The sequence below is a fragment of the Bos javanicus genome, chromosome 15 (genome assembly GCF_032452875.1).
Source record: "Bos javanicus breed banteng chromosome 15, ARS-OSU_banteng_1.0, whole genome shotgun sequence".
Taxonomy (NCBI): Eukaryota; Metazoa; Chordata; class Mammalia; order Artiodactyla; family Bovidae; genus Bos; species Bos javanicus.
This window is the reverse complement of record NC_083882.1, coordinates 39,917,316-39,942,002: the sequence shown is the minus strand read 5'-3', so window position 1 is coordinate 39,942,002 and position 24,687 is coordinate 39,917,316. Positions and strand designations below refer to the sequence as shown.

Here is a 24,687-nt window from a genome sequence, read left to right as displayed (position 1 = left end):
TTCACTCTCCTCTTTCACTTTCATCAAGAGGCTCTTTAGGTCTTCTTCACTTTCTGCCATAAGGGTGGTGTCATCTGCATATCTGAGGTTATTGACATTTTTCCCGGCAATCTTGACTCCAGCTTGTGCTTCTTCCAGCCCAGCGTTTCTCATGATGTCCTCTGCATATAAGTTATATAAGCAGGGTGACAATATACAGCCTTGACGTACTCCTTTTCCTATTTGGAACCAGTCTGTTGTTCCATGTCCAGTTCTACTGTTCCTGACTGCATGCAGGTTTCTCAAGAGGCAGGTCAGGTGGACTGGTATTCCCCTCTCTTTCTAAAATCAGTGGCTAGTTGATAACAGAGTTCTAGAGTATGCACCACACTTCCCTGTTCATATGGAACATTTTTGAAAGGTCTCCTTTAAAAATGTATCATGACATTATGAAGTATAAGCTTCCAGGTTACATATGTTTAAGAAAAGCAGTCAGTTTTCCTCAGGTGCTGAATACTGGTGAGCAAGCTGATCCTAACCTCTGAAATGATTTCTACAGAGCAAAGAAAAATCAGTCAGACTAATGTTAATCATGGGATATATAATCAAGTGATATATAACTTGTCGTAACACATTATAATATTACAGCAAATGTATTTAACTCACAGAACATTCTCAGGGGACTCTTAACTCCCTTTAAAATCAAGCTCCAGGCCTCTTGTCAGGCAAGATGGAGCTGACGAGTTCTGTCTGAAGCTGCCACACCACTTTGGCCAAACCAGTGTTATGAGAATCCCTTTCGAAAAGCCTTGCACTGTTTCCCTGGGCTTAAAAGTATGTTTGGTTTTGTCAGCACCTGGAAACGGGAAGTTGAGATTCGAGGAGAAACCTTTGGCACTAAGCTTGCTGCGGAGTTGTAGTCTCTGTTGCCACGGAAACCGCACTGCTGCCTCATTTATTAATGGAGGCTCGGTGAACTTCCGGAGGTAGTCCTGCCTTGTCCTGTAAATTCATTCTAGAGAAATGCAGGTTGACTTTTCAGATATGTCTTTGTCATTTCTCAGGCATTCCCTCCTGGGTCCTCGTGAGCTCCAGAAAATTGCCTGTGTACTAACTATTGCAGAACCACCAATTTTTATCTGGCAAGCGCACGCGAAGGCCGTTTCCTCTCTTTCATGCTTAAATCATGTTTATGCTTGCCTGCCTTGTTCAATAAGTGAATTTTTTTTATTATGCCGCCTTTAAGAATTACGCATTTAAAATAAAGGGATGGAAAAATTAAGTAATCAAATGCATTGAAAACCTTGATCCTAGCTTTAAGGGAGTTATATGTTTCTAACTTTTAAATTTCCAAATTTGTTTTTTTATTTAAAATGAATGGTTTGTTTCTTCCCACTCCAAAAAGACACTTTCAGAAAATGGCTCAGACAAATGTTTTTAAAGTAAGTCTTCATTTTACTAAACTAACGCTCCTCTACCAGGTATCTTGACAGTATTGGAAGCTGCCTCCAGAAAAAAAATTTTTTTTTCATCTAATTGTTTATCTGGGAGGATGCAAATAGTAGTTTTAAGCCTTTTAAGTCATCCATCATGCCTGGCAGCCTCTATTGTCTCATTGTTGAGTTGGAGCCAAGTGAGAGTCTTTCTTGGTCTTGGGAGGGAGGTACACTGATCTGACTCTGCCAGAGCTGTGGTCTCAGGGAGTCCGAACCCTGCTCTAAGGAAAGGCAGTGTAGGCAGAGTCAGACTCAGACTCAGAGATCATGGGTCCCTGCTTTCTGATGTTACATTAATGAAGAAACTAACACTCTGTTCAAAGTAGAAGTGATGGGACGTGTTCTCTAGGTTCTTCTAGTGTCTCTGAATTACTGTTAGTTTTTAAATGCATTTTTGTGGATGTAATAAAATACTGTTTATAGTCAGCTACAAACTAAGTAAGTACGATGCGGCAAATGAAATTCAATATAGCTTTGTCGTGGTTTTTAAAATTTTAATCAAACCAGTCTTAGGGTAAATTATAAAATGCCATTGCTTTTGTTGTGATAAGTGACATTGACAAAATATGAATCTAATGGATTGTTATTCACAGAAGCTAAGTGTCTTCTCTAGTCTTCCAGCTTTGAATGTTTGCTTTTTGTTTTAATTTTCAGTATATGCTTTTTAAAAATCCAGAGGAAAAAATTAAGTTTTAAAAGCACATGAAGTAAAAACTCTTATGTATGGCATATTCCATCGTTGATATCTTGCCAGCCACAATTGCGCATGTCTCATTTATGGCAGTAAAAAATTTTTTTTTTAAAACCAGATTTCTCTGTGGTCACTTTTTGGGTATCGTTAAAACTGGAGCTGGGATAAATAACCAACTGTTGACTACAAAGTCTAATATTAAGGGAATAATCAACCTGTGTTCCTAGTAGATCATTTCCCCTTTATTCTACTTTGTAAATTACCTTGTACTGGTGCTTAAAAATGGCATTTCGTTGGTTGTGTATCCCCTTTGTAGGTAAGTTATCCAAGTTATTTTCTTTCTAGAGTCTTTTAACTTGAATTTATATAATAATCTATTAAGAATATATATTTTTTGAGTATATTAAAAACTGAGAAGCTAATTTTTCTGTCAACTTATTTGCTTCCCTCCACCATGGCTCGACACTTGTGTTTTAACATTTTGTTGTTTAAAATGAATGTAAAGAATTTAATTCTTTAAGTCTTCACATTATTCATGCAAGAGTTTTTAATAACATGAATTTCAATCTAAGGATAAAATCTATTCATGTCATTTGTCTCCTTTTACTCATCAAAGTTGACCGGTTGGAGTGAATTGAACGGTTGAATTGAACAGAATTGAACAGTTGGAGTGAAATTACTCTCACCCCATAGCTTTTCCTTCGATGTGTTATAGAAATACTCTTTTTGAAAAGGAGAGCTAGTTACTCTGGTGTGTGGAGGTTGAAGCGGGGAGGGAGGCTGTGGTAAAAATTACATTATTTAGTCAGTTTCCAAGTATGGTCATATGTATTTTTTAAATCTGGGGATTAAATTGCTGCTGCCACTACCGCCATCAGCTTGTGAGGGGCAAGGGTGGAGAAGGTGCGAGACAGTTGGTTGTAGACACCCAAATATGACAGCAGAATAATCTCTGCAACAGTATGGCTGTGGCGCATTTGCTGACTTCAGAGAGCCAGATCAACCCCAATATTTTTTCAGGGACGCTAAACCTCTTGTAACTGGTAAATTGGATTTGTCACTGAATGAAGTATCAGCTGCTGTTGGACAAGGCCATAAAAGCCATCCGGCTGGCCCTTTGTAGGCAGGGCTTACCCAACGATTGATATGTTTTAGCACTTTTGGGATTATTGTGATTAAGAGGAAACCATTCTGAATGAGAGGGAAAAAGGGGTAAGGACGCCCAGCTCACAGCTGGCGAACAGCATGTGTTTGCTGCCGAGGAAGTCACCATGACAGCTTTCTCTGAGCTCCTACCCTGATTGATGGGTATGAAATCCTTATATGAGGAAGCGGTGTCCTCATTTCCTCCAGTTGCAACTCTCCCTGCAGGGCAGTAGGCGTGTGGAATGTTGTGGACTTGAGAATTCTGAATGCTTGTCAAGCGCTCAGGCACGCATGCGTACACGCACACACACACTGCCTAAACGCATTCATCTATACACATGAGTTAATTGAGTTAACATATGGGGGTTTCAGCACTAACAACAGAGCACCCTCTTTCATTTCCCAGACTCAAAGCTCTGTGACATGCCTTAAATAGACACCTCCGTGTCGTTTGTGTCTGAGTCACCTGTGTGCGTGATGGCTAAGTGGAAACTCCACAGCTGGTGGGTTTGTAAACGCGAGCACCTGGCTGAGGCTTTATTAAGTACGGGAACATCTTTTTAGAACAGGTTTATTTTCAAGAACCACCTGCTCCTGAGAGTGGGCGAGGTTTTGCACGTACCTTGCACCAGCTCAAGGCAAGCCTCTTCTGAGAGGCAGCTTGTTGAGCAGGCTGGAGTTTGAAGCTGCCCCGTATTTGCAGATAGACTAGATTTGGTCGCCTCTCAGCCACCCCAGGAGGATGTGCTTGGTTCATGCTCAGAGTTTGCTCAGCGTACCGCACAGGAAAGAGGCCGGCTTGCCAGGTTGTCCAGAGTGTCTTTCCAAGCCTGTGAAAAGCACGAATCATCCAGCAGCCGAGTGTGCTTACAGCTGGCCTTTTGCTAGCTTTGATCTGCGAATCAGGCCGCACCATGAATGCCCTTATTGTCATGTTATGTGTACACAGTGTGTGAATTATTGAAAATAGGGAGGCCTGAGCCTCATCTGGTAGAGATTACAGTGCAGGCATGCTGGGCGAAGGTCTGTAATTGAAAATCCCCAGATGCTGTTTATTTGGCCTTTGTCACATGACCTACTGCAGGAAGATTGTCTGAACAAAATGTTGCCAGCATGGAGAGTGGAGCCCGCCCTCCCCCACCTCCAGAGCTTCCCTAGGCTCAGTCTGTACACAGCTTAAACACCTGCCCAAAGGATTTTTAAAGGCTTAAAATAGATTCGCTCATAGCATTTAAATAGAGGGCATCTTGCTTGTTGGTTTAAACTGCTTAAGCGGTTGTTGACTTGTGGAACCTTCTATCCACCAAGGGTTTGCTGGATAATTTCACTCTGAGATATCTTTGCAAAGGAACCTTCAGGACTGGAGTCATGAAAAGTAGTTTGGACTCTGTCTTTTCTTTAAAAAAAAAATCAAACTTGTATGTGGTGAATGAACTTACAGATGAAGCCTAATCAGCTGTGTGTATTTTTGTCTTTAAAAAATATTTTGGCTACCTAGAATACAGCCTTGAGTGAGCTGGTTTGTCTGCATTTTATCAAGTGTATTTTTCTTATTCTAGCTGTTTTCTTAGAAAATTTATTTTTCTGAGTTAAATACTGAGTGGTGTCCTCTGTGAGGGTGGTGAATTGAGGCAGATGCTAAATCTGAAATTGTCAAAGATCACAAGAATTAAAAACAGAGTGGTTTGAGCTAATTTTGAAGAGGGAAAGCCTTTAAGTTTTCCAGGTTCTGTCCACTAGGGCGTGAAGCAGCCTTTCACACCGTCCTTTATTGCCCCCCGAACCTAGATATGATAGTGGGTGCCTCATGCATTTCTTGGAATTTTCGAGGAGGAGAGGTGCATGGGTACCATGAGCTGAGCCTTCTGCTGGACTGTGAGTTCCTCGAACTCTGGCTGTGTCCCTGTATATCCCAGTTGCGCAGCACAGTGCTTTTTCTGTCCTTCCTGTCCCTTCTCCCTCCCCGTCTTCCTGCCTCTTCAAAGAAAACATTGTCACCACCTCCTGTGTGCCATGATGTCACCTCTTCAGATATTTTTTTCTTTCAAGAGGGGGCTGAAATCAGCAGCAGTGCTATCATTAAGTAGCAGGCTCTCAGGACAATGCCAGGAGTTAGAGGCCGAGGGAGACTGTCAGAGCAGGATGTAGGCCATGCTTTGAAGAAGCTCCTAATTTGTCAAAAAAAAAAAAGGAAAGGGGAGCAAAAACTCACATAGGAAGAGCCTATGACAAGGGCTGTGCTAGAGTTTGCATGCAGGCTGCTGAGCTGAAGAGGCAGAATAAACTAACTGCCAGGGAGCTGGAGGAGTGCCTTTGGAACCACGTCTTAACAACTCAGAAAGAAGTGTTCAGCAGATTTGGGCAGGGCAGAAAGGCGAAGGCAAGTTATCTACACAAAGGGAGTAGCCCCAAATGGACAAGACCTCTCTGTGGAGAGAGGGAAAGGGAAAGGGCAAAAAGTGGATTTGTACGTGTAGCAATTTCTTTACAGGGAAAATATATTGCATATTACCTGAGTAATTAGAAGTTTAAAAGGGGAATAAAAATGGGTTAATTCTCCTGAATCTAAAGCTCAACCAAAAGAACTAATCTGTTTGGTTTGCTTGATGATCAGCTAAAATGAAAGCCCACTTCATAGGCCACTGCTTTCTCGTTAATGGCATTGTTGCCTTTGGCTACTCCTGGTTTTGAAAACAGTCAAACCCTGGGTAAATGACAGAGCGTGGCAACCACTGGAGGAAGCATCTCTGAACTTTTCTCAGACTATTCTTCAGTATGTTTCCTCTCCTTCTAGATATTCTGCCTTTTATTACAGTTGTGTGGCTTCTTGCCTAAATTCTTCCAAAATACAAATTCCTTTGGAGCAGAGAATATATATTGTTCTAGCATGTATCTCCTTCAGCACCTAGTGCAATGCCTTTTGTATAGAAAATGTTTAACAGATATTATTGAACAGGGAAGAGGGGCTGCACTGGGGGCAGATGATGAAGGCCTTGAAGGTGGTATGCCTTTTATCTTGTATTGTAGGTGGTGAATGGACTTTTAAAATGGTATATATACAATTTAGTCCACTTCATGATTGGCTTAGTCCCCCTTCTAAGATTTTGTCTTCGTTAAGCACTTAGTGACAATCTTGTGAGACGTTTAACTTATTATAGAGGCTATTTTCAGAGCAGTAGGTCTGATGTTAAGCATAATGAACTTGGAAGACAAAGCTGGCTTCAGATCCCAAGTCTACAACTCAACTAGTTTGGGAACTTGGGCAAGTTTCTTCTTTGAACCTCAGGTTTTAAAAAAAAAAAACCTCAGCATTTATAAAGTGTTAATAAGGTGGGAATGAAGGTTAAATATATGCATATATGATTATGGTTTCCATATTGTTTTTTTAAAGAATTAATAAATGCCTAGACATTTAGAATTCTTTTTCTTATGTTTTCTAAGCAGCAGGTAATCCCACGTGAGTGTCATTTTGATTTAATGCTTGCATAACTTACCTTTGTATAGCTACTGCTGTATAACTAATACTTGTGTTTTTACACTGAGAACTAAATTCTGGAAATCCAGTGGTGTGTATGCTGTTTATTATTCTTTTTTCCTTTAAAATAATTTTTATTAAATTATAGATGTACAATAGCTTCCTAACTCTGCATACCCACTAAAAATTTTTAAAGGAATAACATTATGTCTGTTCCACCAATATTCTGGCTAATAGCCTCCATAACCAGGGCTGCCTTGAAAATAGCCCTATCCAGATCCTCCTCCATACCCATGGTCAGTCAGTTCAGTCAGTTTAGTCGCTCAGTCGTGTCTGACTCTTTGTGACCCCGTGAACCGCAGCACACCAGGCCTCCCTGTCCATCACCAACTCCCGAAGTTCACCCAGACCTATGTCCACTGAGTTGGTGATGCCATCCAGTGTCATCCTCTGTCATCCCCTTCTCCTCCCCACCCTCAATCTTTCCCAGCATCAGGATCTTTTCAAATGAGTCAACTCTTCGCATCAGGTGGCCAAAGTATTGGAGTTTCAGATTCAACACCAGTCCTTCCAATGAACACCCAGGGCTGATCTCCTTTAGAATGGACTGGTGGATCTCCTTGCAGTCCAAGGGACTCTCAAGAGTCTTCTCCAACACCACTGTTCAAAAGCATCAATTCTTCGGCACTCAGCTTTCTTTATAGTCCAACTCTCACATCCATACATGACCACTGGAAAAACCATAGCCTTGACTAGACAGACCTTTGTTGGCAAAGTAATGTCTCTGCTTTTAAATATTCTGTCTAACTTTCCTTCCAAGGAGTAAGAGTCTTTTAATTTCATGGCTGTGATCACCCTCTGCGGTGATTTTGGAGACCAGAAAAATAAAGTCAGCCACTGTTTCCACTGTTTCCCCATCTATTTCCATGAAGTGATGGGACTGGATGCCATGATCTTCGTTTTCTGAATGTTGAGCTTTAAGCCAACTTTTTCACTCTCCTCTTTCACTTTCATCAAGAGGCTCTTTAGTTCTTCTTCACTTTCTGCCATAAGGGTGGTGTCATCTGCATATCTGAGGTTATTGATATTTCTCCTGGCAGTCTTGATTCCATCTTGTGCTTCCTTGAGCCTAGCATTTCTCATGATGTACTCTGCATATAAGTTAAATAAGTAGGGTGACAATATACAGCCTTGATGTACTCCTTTTCCTCTTTGGAACCAGTCTGTTGTTCCATGTCCAGTTTTAACTGTTGCTTCCTGACTTGTATAAATCCAGGATCACTTTCCATATCCGTCAGCTCCTCCTCTAAAGTCCCTTCTTGGTTCTGTACCAGAGTGTCCACCATCACCACTGTGAGAATATGCAGAACTAAACTGACCTCCTAGGTGGAAACAAGCCCTCTATTACTTCTGCATGGTGACCACAGATGGCATGGCTGGGACATGCTCTTTAATACAGTGCCTGCAGCTGATTGATAGACATAATTTTACAATTTGCCATAAATTATAAGGATTTTGGCCACATATAGCTCTTGAAGTGAAAGTGAAAGTCACTCAGTCATGTCCAACTTTTTGTGACCTCATGGCCTATACAGTCCATGGAATTCTTCAGGCCAGAATACTGGAGTGGATGGCCTTTCTCTTCTCCAGGGGATCATCCCAACCCAGGGATTGAACCCAGATCCTCCCGCATTGCGGGCGGATTCTCTACCAGCTGAGCCACAAGGGAAGCCTAAGAATCCTGGCGTGGGTAGCCTATCCCTTCTCTCATTTAGCCCTCAGTGAGGACCTAATTCCTACTGTTTTATTCATGGAAGAATCTATTCTAAATTAAAAGTTCATTGCAGCAATTAAGTGTAATAGTTTACATGATGTTCTCTTAATATTCAGCTTTCACCATTAAGGGCTTTTTTTACTTGCCTGGAGAATTCCATGAACAGCGGAGCCTGGTGGGCTACAGCCCATGGAGTCACAAAGAGTCGGACATGACTGAGCGACTAACACTTTTACTTGGAAACAAGTTTTATGGCCATATTATTGGACAATTTAAGGTAATGCAAAAATTTTGAGAACCTTTTCACTGTAGCATGGAAAAGATGTTAATTTCTTTTTTTTTAATTAATTAATTTACTTTAGTTGGAGGGTAATTACAGTGTTGTGGTGGTTTTTGCCATACATCAACATGTATCAGCCATGGTTGCATATGTGTCCCCCACTCCTGAACCCCCCTCTCACCTCCCTCCTCACCCCATCCCCTGGGTGGTCCCAGAACATCAGCTTTGAGTGCCCTGCTTGAACTTGCACTGGTCATCTATTTTGCATATGGTAATATACATGTTTCAGTGCTAGTCTCTCAAATCATCTCACGCTCGCCTTCTCTAGCGTAGTCCAAAAGTCTGTTCTTTACAAAAGATGCTAATTTCAACAACATTGAAAATAGACACACTGTAGGTTTATACGAGACATCATGTAGTAAGGTGTCTTAGACAGAAACTGTCTATATCAGTTCAAATAATGAAAAAGAGATCCAGAGAAATGAAGCAAGTTTTCCTTGCTCACACAGCTAGTAAGTACAGGTTCAAATTTCCCAGAAAAGATCTAGGCAATCATACATCTGAGTCCAAAAAAAAGAAAAAAAAAAAAAAATTCTACAGTATGGCTGTGATTAAAGATTCTCCATTAAAGACCTACAGTTTTTAGCACTTCAGATGTGTGGATTTCACACATCTCTGAGGCCAAATAATTAATAAATAAACAGAGTGTTCTTACCAAAGTTTTTCATTAACATGACTCTCCTGGGTTAATGTTGAGATTACCTTTTTTTAAATTTTTGGACCAGATCCATATTACTGTGGCACATGGAGGTCATCAGGGGAGGGAGGGGTAAGGAGGAAGAGAGCATGTGTTGGTCACTCTTGTGCCAAGGCAAGAGAGCACAGCGAGACTCTGGAGAGTTGTGCCGTGTCTCACTAAAAAGGTCACAGCTGTTAAAGGGCCTACAGATTTCAGCTGATATCGGCAATGCTGCTATCGAAGTTAGGTACCCTTTTTCTAGATCATTTTCTTCCTAACTATCTTCATATGGAAGAGAAGAGCTCATTCATTCTTTTTTTTTTAATTGAACACATTCATTGATCACCTACTTATGTGCATACTAAGTCACTTCAGTCGTGTCCAACTCTTTGCGACCCTATAGACGGTAGCCCACCAGGCTCCTCAGTCCATGGGGTTTCTCCGGGCAAGAATACTGGGGTGGGTTGCCATTTCCTTCTCCAGGAGATCTTCCTAACTCAGGGATCAGACCCACATCTCTTACGTCTCCTGCATTGGCGGGCAGATTCTTTACCACTAGCACCACCTGGGAAGCCCATTCATTTTCTTTTTTAACTGAAAACATTTATTGATCATGTACTTAATAGGTGTTAGATCTGGAGTCAGAACCAGAAGGGTTCTGTTCATGGAGCAGTCACTGTCCTAAGAGGGGACTGGATCATCCTTTAGGTAAGTAAGGGCGGTGCAGCAGTAGCAGCAGGGCTATGTGCTCAGAACGTGAGTACATGAAAGAGAAACGAGTAACTCAGTTTGGAAACCTCCCAGAAGACTTAAAGGAGGAAATGCTTCAGTTAGGGTTTGCAGGGCTGAATAGGAGTTTTACAGGCAAAGAAGAAGAAAAGAACATATCAAGACAGATGTTTGCACAAAAGCATGGCGATAGCTGTGCTCTTTGAAGCTACTATAACAGTACAGGAATGGGCTGTTAGCCTTAGGTGACAAGCTAAGGAGTGTGTGACTTTCTTTTAGTGGATGGGGACGTACTTTTCAGGAGCTTATGATCTTTTACTCACGAAACTCTTAGTAGAGCCAGGATATGGGCAGTGCCCTGACCCATGCAGAAGTCGAGCACTTTGGACCCAGGTAATGTGGGGAATCTGTGCTACTTCCCAGTCAGAGTCAAGCCATCGCCCTCCTCATATATACTGGACAGTTTGTTTTTAACTCACAGAGTCTTTGTTTGTAGTTTGCTTTATAATATTGTGGTCTTTCACAACCACTGGTCTGTGAGGTGAGCTCCAGGTGCCTGGCTCCCTGGCTCACTCCTCTTCACACACTCCAAGCGTAGTGCATATTTCAGGCCTTACATGGACTTGCGTGGAGAAGACACTCTTTGAGCTGGACCTGGAAGGCTTTTGACTGGTGCTCTTAAGGTATCTTGTACCTGTGAGCAAAACCTCTGAATGGCAGTTTGGTTCAGGGAACTGAAAGCTAGGTGTCCTTTTTGATGATGGTAAAATGGGTTAGAGTGATGATCGTGTGTCATAAAAAAGTAGTTAGGGCCAGATGATGGGACCACACTGAGGAGTTTGACCTTTAGACTATAGTCAGAAGTCTTGAAGCAGTGGAGGGGCTAAACCAGAGCCGAGTTTCAAGTAGCTGTGTGTAGGATTGGTTAGAAAGAACAACCAGAGGCATAAAGTATGAAGGCTTGGTGAATTATTCCTTAGAGGGTTAAAAAAGTGATTATATAGCATCTCTTTTTTGCTTCATAAAGAATGAGCCATTAAAAAATCTGTATGCATCTATATATTTATTTTTTCCTTCTAGAAATAAATAACAAAAAGAATTTCCCTCCTACATTGCTGCTGCTACTGCTGCTAAGTCGCTTCAGTCGTGTCCGACTCTGTGCGACCCAATAGACGGCAGCCCATTAGGCTCCCCCGTCCCTGGGATTCTCCAGGCAAGAATACTGGAGTGGGTTGCCATTTTCTTCTCCAATGCATGAAAGTAAAAAGTGAAAGTGAAGTCGCTCAGTCATGTCCGACTCTTAGCGATCCCATGGACTGCAGCCTGCCAGGTTCCTCCGTCCATGGATTTTCCAGGCAAGAGCACTGGAGTGGGGTGCCATTGCCTTCTCCACCCTCCTATGTTAGGGATTGTTAACCTTCAGTCCGTAACATTAGTCAATTTTACTTGCTGTCTCTCTTTGACCCTTGTTGTCTAATGCAGAGGTGTGGTTTGTTAGCTCTCCTGCTCAGATGAAGGAGAACGCAGTGTTTTATGGGGCCATCACCTGATAATGTTATCAGCTGCCATTGACTGATAGGAACTTGGAGAAGATGGGACCTGAGTTACTCACAGACGTTTTGAAGGGATTCAGGGAATAAGCTCTGACCAACCAGGGTTAACACAGCCTTCATCTGTGTATTCTTCCTTCTAAAGCTGTCCCTTGTAAGCCTCTGGGTGAGTGCAGACAAGGTGTATTTTATTTTAGGAACTTGCTGGTGTTCACCTCCTGAAGGCCATCAGTTCATTTTGTAAACCTTTAGATCAGGAACATGCAGTACCAGCCCCTAACAACCCAGAATGGGGTACCTGGCTCATTCTGGTGATTTTCCATGTTGGTTGGTGCTGATGTTTGGTCAGTGATTTATACTAGGGATTAACTGAGACACTGGTGTCTAAACTTCCTCATTTGCAACACTCTGGGACAATTGTGAATGCTCTTTTTCATGAGCCTTCCTTCACCCCCAAGCTCAGCCTTGTACCCCTCTCCCACTCTGGTTCTCCGTCCCTCTCATTCACTTACTCATTCCATCACCATATGCTTTCTGAGGACCCATTGAGTTTTGGCACTAGGGGTACAGTGGTGAGTGAAAACACAGGGTCTGTGCTCCTTTGGAAATTCGTGTCTTCAATGGGGGAGACAGGTGTTCATCATACAGTCTTTCAGATAAATGGAACATGCCATGAGTGAGAGGCATGGAGAGGGGTAGGTGAGTCTGTTCTCATGGATGAGTGTCCTTCACAGATGTAAGCTCCCTGAAGGCAGAGACGACATCTCTTTACACCCAGAACCCTAGTATGTTCTTGAACCCTGTAGGTGACTAGTAGGTGACTGGCCAGCTTTGGTAGACCTCCTTTCTTTCCCAATGTTGATGGGACGATGCAGCAGCGTGGAGGAAATGTTAATTATTAACTCTTCACAGGTTAGTGAATAAAAACGGTCTACGGCCTCCTCTGGCAGTATCCATAGATACTGACTCCCAGGTTTTTAGCAGGATAGGGTCACTAACCATGTTCTGTAGACCTCTCCCTCACTGCTGACACTGGTTCCTGCAGTGTACTCTACATTTGTGCTTTTTGGTTGTTGGCTTTAATGTGCTAAGATTCTTTTTCCTTTAATATGAGCCTCAGGTCACACAGAGGGGTCCATGGCCGGAAAGTATTTTAACACTATCTCATGGAATCTTGCCTAAGAATTTATTGTTCAGTTGCTCAGTCATGTCTAACTCTTTGCAGCCCCATGAATGGCAACACGCCAGGCTTCCCTGTCCTTCACCATTTCCCGGAGCTTGCTCAAACTCAGGTCCACTGAGTCGGTGATGCCATCCAACCATCTCATCCTCTGTCATCCCCTTCTCCTCCTGCCCTCAATCTTTCCCAGCATCAGGGTCTTTTCAAATAAGTCAGTTCTTTGCATCAGGTGGCCAAAGTATTGGAGCTTCAGCTTCAGCACCAGTCCTTCCAATGAATCTTCAGGATTGATTTCCTTTAGGATTGACTAGTTTGATCTCCTTGCAGTCCAAGGGACTCTCAAGAGTCTTCTCCAACACCACAGTTCAAAAACATCAATTCTTTGGCATTTAGTCTTCTTTATGGTTCAACTCTCACATCCATACATAACTACTGGAAAAACCGTAGCTTTGACCATACGGACATTTGTCAGCAAGTAATATCTCTGCTTTTTAATACACTGTCTAGGTTTGTCATAGCTTTTCTTCCAAGGAGCAAGCATCTTTTAATTTCGTGGCTGCAGTCACCATCTGCAGTGCTTTTGGAGCCCAAAATAAAGTTTCTCACTGTTTCCATTATTTCCCCATCTATTTGCCATGAAGCGATGGGACCGGATGCCATGATCTTAGTTACCTGAATGTTGAGTTTCAAGCCAGTTTTTTCACTTTCCTCTTTCACCTTCCTCGAGAGGCTCTTTAGTTCCTCCTCGCTTTCAGCCATAAGGGTGGTGGTCTCTGCATATCTGAGGTTGTTAGATATTGCTAACAGTATTGCTAGAGGTTGCTATTTCTCCCAGCAATCTTGATTCCAGCTTGTGCTTTGTGAAAGTGAAAGACGCTCATTCGTGTCCAACTGTTTGCGACCCCATGGACTATACAGTACATGGAATTCTCCACAGCATGTAGTCCAGCATTTTGCATGATGTACTGTGCATATAAGTTTAAAAAGCAGGGTGAGAATATACAGTGTTGATGTACTCCTTTCCCAATTTGGAACCAGTCTGTTGTTCCATGTACAGTTCTAACTGTTGTTTCCTGACCTGCATACAGGTTTCTTATGAGGCAGGTCAGGTGGTCTGATATTCTCATCTCTTTAAGAATTTTCCACAGTTTATTGTGATCCACACGATCAAAGGCTTTAGCGTAGTCAATGAAGCAGAGTAGATGTTTTTCTGGAATTCTCTTGCTTTTTCTATGATCCAGTCATAGAAATTGTCTATGACTTTGTCTAGACAGTTGTCTATGATCAAATTGTCAGTTTGATCTCTGGTTCCTCTCCCTTTCTAAATCCAGCTTGAACATCTGGAAGTTCTCAGTTGACATACTATTGAAGCCTGGCTTAAAGAATTTTGAGCATTACTTTGCTGACATGTGAAATGAGTGCAATTGTGTGGTATTTTGAACATTCTTTGGCATTGCCCTTGTTTGGGACTAGAATGAAAACTGACGTTTTCCAGTCCTGTGGCCATTGCTGAATTTTCCAAATTTGCTGACATATTGAGTGCAGCACTTTCACAGCATCATCTTTTAGTATTTGAAATAGCTTAGCTGGAATTTCATCACCTCCACTAGTTTTGTTCTCAGTGATGCTTCCTAACGCCCACTTGACTTCGCGCTCCAAAATATCTGGCTCTAGTTGAGTGATCACACCATCATGGTTATCTGAGTCATTAAGATCTCTTTTATATAGTTCTTCTGTGTTTTCTTGCCACCTCTTCTTAATATATTTTGCTTCTATTGGGTCCATACTGCTTCTGTCCTTTATTATGCCCATCTTTGCATGAAATGTTCCTTGGTATCTCCAATTTTCTTGACGAGATCTCTAGTCTTTCCCATTCAGTTGTTTTCCTCTGTTTCTTTGCATTGTTCAGTTAGGAAGGCTTTCTTATCTCTCCTGGCCCAAGATAGTCCTTTGTCAATCGTTGCCTCATTGGGCATTGCTGCCTTGCGGTGTCATCACTTTGTAGAAGGCATCTTTCTTTGCTTCTTCCCACTAGGTCATCTTTTTCTACTTTCTGCTGATGATTCTGGAGAAGGCAATGGCACCCCACTCCAGTACTCCTGCCTGGAAAACCCCATGGATGGAGGAGCCTGGTAGGCTGCAGTCAGTGGGGTCGCTGAGGGTCAGACACGACTGAGTGACTTCACTTTCACTTTCATGCATTGGAGAAGGAAATGGCAACCCACTCCAGTGTTCTTGCCAGGAGAATCCCAGGGACAGGGCATCCTGGTGGGCTGCCGTCTATGCGGCCGCACAGAGTTGGACACGACTGAAGTGACTCAGCAGCAGCTGATCATTTGGTGTCATTTGCCTCTTATGCTCCTAATGACAATCCATTCCATAAATATTGAGCTGCCTGGGATGGGGAGGCAGAAGAAAAGATGAATGCCAGTGGGTTTGTTTGTTTGTTTTTGGTGCATTCGGCTTATGGGATCTTAGTTCCCTGAGCAGGCGTCAAACCTGGGCCCTTGGCCATGAGGGTGGGGAGTCCTAACCACTGTGCCACTGGGGAATTCCCTCATCTTGTTCTGAGTGACTTTATGATCTGGTTGGAGCCATGGCATGTGCCGAAATGATTGAATAGAGGGCAGGGGGAAACAAATGAACCAGCAGCAAAGAGACCGGGGTCAAGGGCAGTGGATGTTTAGGGAAAGGGGCAGCCACTTGCAGCTGGAAGACTGATGAAGGACAAGGCATTTGAGATGTAGGCAGAATCCTCACATATTGTAATGGACAAGGAGATGCAGGCTGTGAAAGCAATTGTGTAGTCAGGTACAGAGCTCAGGCATCTCGGGTTGTTAACGAGAAGCAGTCTTACAGTGCCCTTGGGCCAAGTTAGGGTTTATGAGGGGGTGTGGAAGACGTGATGGCTACAACCATAGCACCGGTGCCTGTGTGAAACAGCTTTGGTATAGCAATCAGAAGCTTGAGTGTTCTTTCTGATTCTCATTCTTTCAACATGGGAAAAAGTGTAGGGTTTCCTCCCTTGTCCTCCCAGCAAAGAGTGGGCCATATGGTACCCTAGTGCAAGCCTCTTCCCCAGACCAGGATATGTGTTTGCCTTCAGACTGGCCGCAACCAGGAAAGAGGAGGTTCCATTTATTGCTTCTTTCTTTGTGGCTCCCTGACTCCATTCAATTACAAAGTGGCTCTTACACTGTTAAAGCCGAGTGTCTCTGGGCTACAATTTCTAGCCACAGACCCTGCATTTGCTGTGCCTCAAACATGACCTTGAGGCCACATCCCATTACACCCAAGCCCACAACAACGTTAACCAGCTTTCTCCCTGGGTAAGACGAGCACAGCACAAACTCCATGCCTTTTTGCTGGCATCTCTGCCTCTCTTGCCCCTTTAGCACAAAATTTCACGGCAATCTGGGAGGCTGGAGAAGCCAATGATGGCCTCACTTTCAACTGTGTTATATTATTTAGGAGAAAGGAAAAAGGAAATAAAAACTAGATCGCTGCGCCTGGTGAGTATCACAGTATAAAGCGGCAGGTCAGGGTGTATTTTTGCTGCTGCCTCTTGCCTGTGGGAAAAGCAAGGGCGGCTGCAGCTGCAGCATCTCAGATTTAAAGCTGTGATACAGTGTGCATTTTTCTAAAGGGCACTGTGAGCTACAGAGGAGCTGTAGTACAGTGACACCTAGTGGTGAAGTGTGACATTGCCACTCAGCTCTATAAGCTATTACAGGTATTTACAGAGAAAGGTCCATCTAGTCAAGGCTATGGTTTTTCCAGTGGTCATGTATGGATGTGAGAGTTGGACTGTGAAGAAAGCTGAGCCCCAAAGAATTGATGCTTTTGAACTGTGGTGCTGGAGAAGACTCTTGAGAGTCCCTTGGACTGCAAGGAGATCCAACCAGTCCATTCTGAAGGAGATCAGCCCTGGGATTTCTTTGGAAGGAATGATGATGCTAAGGCTGAAACTCCAGTACTTTGGCCACCTCATGCGAAGAGTTGACTCACTGGAAAAGACCCTGGGAGGGATTGGGGGCAAGAGGGGAAGGGGACGACAGAGGATGAAATGGCTGGATGGCATCACCGACTTGATGGACATGAGTTTGGGTGAACTCTGGGAGTTGGTAATGGACAGGGAGGCCTGGCGTGCTGCGATTCACGGGGTCACAGAGTTGGACACGACTGAGCGACTGAACTGAACTGAACAGAGAAGAAGGGCTTCCCTGGCGAATCACCAGTAAAGAATCTGCCTGCATTGCAGGAAAGCTGGGAAGATCCCCTGAAGGAGGGCATGGCACCCTACCCTAGTACTCTTGCTTAGAGAATCCCGTGGACAGAGGAGCCTGGCAGGCTGCTGTCCATCGTGTACAGGGTTGGACATGACTGAAGTGAGTAAGCAGCCACAGCATCAAGAAGAATGAAGGAAATTAGTTGTGGATACCATGAATGTATAATCTAGAGATTTCTGGGCTCAGAAAGATAGAGTGTGCAGTGGTCAAGGGGGGCTTGAAGATCAGCATGCCTGGTTTTTAAGCTGCAGTTTCCTCTGTATATTTTTTTTAATGCTGCTTCCTTTGTCTAAAAGGATCTTCACCCTACCCCCTCCATTCTGCCTGTCAAAATCAGGCTTATCACTCTAGTTAATGATGATGCACACTGAAGGATGTAGGGAGGTGATCATGCCTGCTGTTTATTTTGAAACACAGCAACAACAGAAAACAGCAAGTTGGCTCAGTGGATGGATAGAAGAATGGACAGGTGGAGTGACATGTTATAAAGCAAATGTAGAAAAAGTGAATGGTAGGGTCTGAGTCATGGGTGTATATAGTGTTCACTGTGAAACTGTCTCTGTGGAAGACTTCTGTATGTTGGAAATTTTTCATAATAAAATGTTGGAGGAAAGGGCTTCCCTGGTGGCTCAGACAGTAAGGAATCTGCCTGTAATGCAGAAGACCAGGGTTTGATCCCTGGGTCAGGACGATCTCCTGGAGAAGGGAATGGCTTACCCACTCCAGTATTCTTGCCTGGATACTTCCATGGACAGAGGTGCCTGGGGGGTTATACAGTCAGTGGGGTGCTGGAGAAAGTATAATCTGTCTTTAAAAGCTAGTTTCTCTTCCAGAACTTTGGGAAAGGCTTTCTAGATTGATGGAATTGTTTATGACTGGTGACCCACATGTGTTGCTAAGAGCCACTCTCAGTGGCTGGCTGACTGGTCGAGCTGATCTCCGCGATCTTAGCGATCTTGTTTTGGACAGTGAACTCCTTATGAACAGCAGACTAGGCTGTCTTTAAATATTGGATACATCAGACAGGCACCATGTAAGACACAAAGGAGAGATGGTTCCCACATGACTGGAGGAAGAGTTTAGGAATATCATGATACAAGTTAACTTGGTTGAAAGTCAGTTTTGTCATGTAAGGTTTATGGGACCAGCACCACCGTGTGCATATACATGCTTGTGTTCGGTCGGGTCCGGCTCTTTGTGACCCCAGGGACTGTAGCCCACCAGGCTCCTCTTCCTGTGGAATTTTCCAGGCAAGAACGCTGGAGTGAGTTGCCACGTCCTACTCCATGGTTGTGTGTATACGTGAGTGTTTTTTTGGAAATGAGAGGAAAATGAGGGTTAACATTTCTAATATCCCGCATTCTTCCTGGCTGTGAAACAAGACTGTTGTGTGGACCAGAGTCCCACCACCAGTTACATCAGTGATGTTTTGTGTCTCTGGGTTTCCTGTCCTTGGTTGGAGCATTCTGCACCTCAGTTGTTGTCGTGTGTGTGTGCTCAGTGTCTCGCTCTTTGGGACCCCATCGTGGGCCACAGCTCATGGAATTTTCCAAGCAAGAATACTGGAGCAGGGTGCAATTTCCTACTCCTGGGCATCTTCCCGACTGAGGTAGATGGAGGGTTCGAACCTGTTTCTCTTGGGTCTGCTGCATCGCATGCACATTTTTCCCCACTGCACCACCTGGGAATCCCTTCTGTACCTTAGTACCGTGAGTCAAATCTAGGGCTTTGAACTGTATGGATCCACACCATTTGGAGGGTCATGCTCTGGAAATACAAATAGGGCTCAGAATGTCCTATGAAGGTTGCTAACAAGAATTCATTCAGAACCAGGCACCTGGAAAGAGACTCCAAAACTATTTGGAATGACATACTTGTTCCCTTAAAGAGTAAGCATATTATAATTCTGGGAAGATTTAGAATATAAAATTTTTAATATAATCAATACCATAGTGTTTATATTTTTATCTTAAGGATTTGTGAATATGAGTTCTTCAGTATGCGTATTTAAAATAGTTTGGCTCATATAACAGGTTAGTCTGTATTTCCAAATTAAAATGTGCAATGAAGTAATTGACTTAGACTTGATTTTGGGGAAGGGTTGAAGTCTTAACTAGATTTGTAAGCAATGTTGGCACACTCAAGAGAATTTATTAGGTTTCTAAGAGTTGTTTAAGGGAAGGTTTTGTAAGTTAAAGAGTTCTAATATTTAAAAAAATTAAATTAACTATAGATTAGGTACATAGTTTAAATGTTTGAAGGAGTTTAACTAGGTTTGTAAAATGGACCAAATATTAAACCAGTGGCCCTTTGAAAGTGGTTATAAAAATTATAGGATATGTAAGTCGAATTGAAAACATAAAGAAAAACTAGGGCATTAAAAAAAAAAATAAACAGATGAAATAAACATTTTAAAGCCAAGTAAACCTGACTAATGTTTATCTGCACAAAACCACCCTTAGAATCATTTTTTTAAAAAACAACACATAAAATAAAGTGACTGACGTTACGCTTTGAGTTCACGGTAGATGTTTGGTATTAGTGGAATTTGAATTTATAATTTGAATCAGCAATATTCCTTTTGATGAGGCAAGAAGAAACACACAGCAACCTCAAGTTAATTACTCTTCTTGGCTTGAAGCATGGTTTGAAAGAACATAGAATTTGAAAGGAGATCTCGCTCATGTAAAGAACGGGGACGTGAGAGTCACGACAGACTTTGCACGATACGACGTAGCGTCATGCTCAGCACGTAGTAGGTGCTCACTGAGGGCCTCTTGTAGAAGTAGTGATTTTTAGAAGCACTTTAATCAAAGTATAAGTTGACATTGTTTATGCCACTGCATAAACCACAGGGTGTACAGTCAAGTGTGGCTTCCAGGGGACTGATCTCATTCATTCAACCAAATGCCATAAGAAATTAAAAACTGGAGATATAAGTTATAGGCCACTTGGATCAAGCTATTCTGTCTGCTTTCAGAGAAAAATAAGCAAGTCTGGGGCCAGGAGGCGTTTTTGCCATCTGGACAAGGTTCAGATGAAATTGCATGTAATTCAGAGCCCTAGATTTATTTCATCCCAGCCACTCAGCCCTGAACAGGGTGCACGGTGAGGCCCCAAGCTGGAGGATGCTTGGCCCCTCTGCAGACATTGTCATTTAGGTCTGACTTCTCTGGTAATTAGGCACTCCTAGCTGGGCTCTGCTGTCAGCCAGCCTTTGACACAAATTGCAAAATCTGTACAACCATCTGAGAGATGGAGAAGTAGACCCAATGACACTACAGGGGATATTGGTAGTTCTCAAAAGTTGAAAGAGAATGCTTTGAGAAGCAATCCTCAGAACTGAATTTAGAGGTCCTTTTCCTGTGGTTAAAGAGTAAGTTCAGTCAGTCACAGAATCAGGATTGACGACTTGAAGGTGGAAACGATAGGCTTTATGTAACAAAATGAGCTGCAGTAGAAATAAATGTAATGTTTTGTATTTGGATCTGAAAATCCCAACTATGCACGAAAAGACTAGGAACAGAGGTAGGGATATATCTGAGAAGTAGCTCATATGAAAAAGACCTTGGAATTAATTGACTTCAGTTGACAGTTTATTGTAATCCCCCCAAATCTAGTGCGGTGCTGGGCTACATCAACAAAGATGGGTATTTAGGACCAGGCAGGTGACTATAGTTCTGGGCTCCAGGCTATGAAAGGAAATGACAAAGGATGGTCACAGGATGGAGGTGGGAGTGTTCCAAAGTTTGCCACAGATAACAAAAGAACAGGAAAGGTTTAGCTTGGATAAAGCGCTGCTGGAGGACCTTAAAGCTGTCAGAAATGTCTGTGCATTAGGAACTAACCTTCTTCTTGTTAAGAGATACAAAAGAATCTGGGGGGTGAAATTTACACAAAACCTCAAATAAGGAGGGTCTTTTTATCTTTCTATATGTTTTAAGGCAGAATGGGCTTTTTCCTTCATTCTGTAAGGACTCAGACTTTTAGAGGTGAGAAAGAGTGGCTCAGAAGTACTTTGCAGCCCCAAGATTCCACAATTCCTTTGCCTTCCAGCAGTGACTGTGTTCTGCACACTCCTAACACAGGCAGGTGGAGAACAGAGCCATCATTCCAGGACTGTTCTAGGCAGCAATGGGAGAGGTTTTCTGAATTATTAGGCAAGATTCTCATCAAGACCCTCTCACCAGAGCCTTCAGTTCTTTTCTCTGCTGGGGAGTTCTGAGGAATGCAGTTCTTCCCTTTCACCAGAGGCTGTGTTAGTGTCTCATTTTTTCTTTCTGTGCGCCCAGCAGTGTGCCATGTGCTGGGGAGACCTTGGGGGCAAGACCAAAGCTCTTGCTGTCTTCAGCTGTGCTGTATGTGGAGAGTGAGACGGTACACATAAATCAGACCACTAGCTATACTGTTAGGCTTAAAGTGACAGTCTGGACCCATGTGTCCTGTATAAGTGCATTTTTATTTCATGTAGTATTAGTAATGCATTTCCCCACTTGGCTTTGGGGATTTATTTTCCCATTTATATTATAGTTCAGGTCATCTGTTTGAGATTTCTCGTGTCTTGGTGCAGTAGGGACAAGAGACATTTGTTTATACTTTAAGGCACTTTCCCCCCTAAGTTTTGAAGGATGGAAAAGATTGAGTCATTTTTTTCCTTCCCACTGACAGTTTTGTGTATAGTTTATTACTGATTCAGTGACTACCTTTGGGGGCTATCTGCCTGCATACTGTAACTTCTTTCCCTTGTGTTTCTGTGGTCACAGCAGTTCATCCTCTCATGGCTATAATAACACTGCTACCACTGCTGCTGCTAAGTCGCTTCAGTCGTGTCCGACTCTGTGCAACCCCATAGACGGCAGCCCACCAGTCTCCCCTGTCCCTGGGATTCTCCAAGCAAGAACACTGGAGTGGGTTGCCATTTCCTTCTCCAATATAATGACACTAACTGGAGTTAACGATGAGTAGAAACCTGGGTGAGAAGAAATGGATATGAACAATAAAACCAGAACGGAAGCCCGTCTGTGTACTTCCACACTAAGCCTTGAATTTGTTTATACAAGTGACCATCCATTTAGGGACAAGCATGCAAACAAACAAAAGGCACATTTTAATTGCTGATTGTAGTTCATGATTAAATTCCCTTCTTCCTAATTTCCCTTAGTAAATATTTTCTGCAAAAATTATACTTTCAATTTTTCTAACATTAATAAACTTACAGATACAACTTAAAAATTCTTGATTCTGAATTCTAGTCTTAGCATTCAGAGGCTTTTTACACCTCACCCCCGTCCCACTCACACACCAAAGTAACCCACTTTATTGTAAATTCTTTTTTCTTTCAGGTAGGAATGAATTGATAGCCAGATACATCAAACTCAGGACAGGGAAGACGAGGACCAGAAAACAGGTAAAATAACCGACCTGGAAACTATGCATGTCAGCGAATGGCCCACGGAGGCATTTTGGCTGCAGTGGCTGTCTGTGCTTTGGCTCCTAGGAGCCCCCAACCGGAGTTCCCTGTAAGGACGTCAGTGTTGTAGGTGTTTGAAATTGGCTCCGTTTTTACTGCTCCTCGTTTCAGTGACCTTTTATTCCATGGTCTCTGGAGTTCCTTCTATACACATATGGAAAAGTTTCACTGCTAAGGACAGTGTATGAACTGTTCCTGTACTCTAAATCTTTAATTTTCTTCCCCAAACTGTGCATCTGCAAACATTCTAAAAGCTGCAGGTGCAGATACACTTTGCAAGTCATGAAATTTTGAGATTTTGCGCATTGTAAAATCCTGGAACAATTACATATTAGTCATCATTTCACTGCAAAAGTAACACTAGCAGCCGTGAGCATTGGCCAGAACATGAGGCTGAATGATGTGCGTCCAGGGAACTGTTGCTCCTTAAGCTATGGCTCTTTGTCAGTAGCTGCTGTGACTGAAATGAAGTTACAATTTAAATACCTTTGTGCAGCACTGGGTCAGGAATTTTCCTCTGCCCTCCTATCAGGGCTGTGGCGCGCTTCACTCCTTGTGATGTAAAGCAGCCCAAACCTCTGACCCAGTTCAGAACTGGAATGGATGAGAAATTAACATTTAATGTAAAGCAGAAAAAAAAAGAAATGGAAAAGGGGGAGGGAAATCAAACCTACCTCATGGGTGAGTTCTCAACAAGAAAAAAAAGAAATATTTATAATATGTGTTTCAGTGTTGACTATGCTGCCTGATTCGGCATGAATTTTAAAAACTTATAATCAAACCAAAAGGCGAGCTCAGTTGTGAAACCCTGAGCAGTAGATTCCAGTCCTCTGCTTGGGTGATGAGTTGTTTTTCTGAGTGTTTATGACGGGGAGAGCTTTCCCTGGGAATGCCCTGGTGCCCCCGCCGGGAGCCCACTGCTGAGTCAGCACAGAGGCAGGTGGCCTCCCGCCAGTGCTCTGAGGCAGGGCATTGTCTGTTCAGTGGGTGTCTCCCCTTCTGTGGCCCACAGCAAGCCAGTGGATCACATCAAAACAAAATTCGGGTGAAAGCAGGAGCTGGATGGAGAGGTGAAGAGGATGGGGGAGTTCCTGCTTCTCCGTACTTTAAAAAAAAAATGTAAAAGCAATAGAAAGAAAAAAATGATAATTGATACTGGAAAACAAAGTTAGAGATAAGCGGATCAGTTATTATCATAAAGCCTGTTTTTAAGTTCACTAGAGTGTTTGAAATCAAGTAATGGCCTCACAGTCGAAGTCGCTGAACTTCTAAATGGAAGCTTCTAAATTTCTGAAACAGACAAATCTAATTCCCAACATACTGAAAGTCCTGGACCTGGGCTGTCTACTGATCTGTGAGCTCTGGTCATGTGCCCAACCCCTTCAGTGAGGGGAGGCTTCTAAATTTAACCAAGTCCTGCTGAAAGAGATGCAAATTTGTTTACCCAGTGGAATCATTGTGTTTCAGAAGCCTGGCTTGGCTCGGTTTCCACACCCCGGCATCCTGGGGATGTTTTTAGGCAGCAGTTGGTGATACCTCTCCAATGTGAATTTGTTGTTCAGCAAATCCGTGTGGTTTTTCAACCCAGATTTTTAACAGGATGGCTGGCTGGCTGTATTCACACTTTTCGCTTTGTAATAATATGCAAATCCACTTGGCGCCCAGTCAATACCCAAAAGAGTGGAAGGATTAAAGATATTTATAAGGGCAAAAAAAAAAAAAAAGCTCTGCTAACTGGGTCTTTCCATTTCTCTTTGAGATCTAATTTACATGTCAGTATTATTTTAACATTTGCTACAGAATCCAGAGCTCTTAATGAGATCAGAATACAACCGACAGCTTCAGCTTTTTGATTCTGCAGAATGTGCTAATTTATGGATAGTCTCTTC

The 24,687-nt window shown here is 42.9% G+C and overlaps 1 protein-coding gene across 11 annotated transcripts in view; it reads left to right on the top strand.

Annotated features, from left to right (window-relative positions):
* TEAD1 (TEA domain transcription factor 1) overlaps positions 1 to 24,687 on the top strand; it is a 273,879-nt gene that overhangs the window by 171,671 nt on the left and 77,521 nt on the right. For all 11 annotated transcript variants that reach the window (XM_061440762.1, XM_061440760.1, XM_061440759.1 and 8 more), the window contains one exon: positions 22,671 to 22,735. In XM_061440762.1, the coding sequence (XP_061296746.1) occupies positions 22,671 to 22,735 (65 nt within the window). The remainder of the gene's footprint in view (positions 1 to 22,670; positions 22,736 to 24,687) is intronic.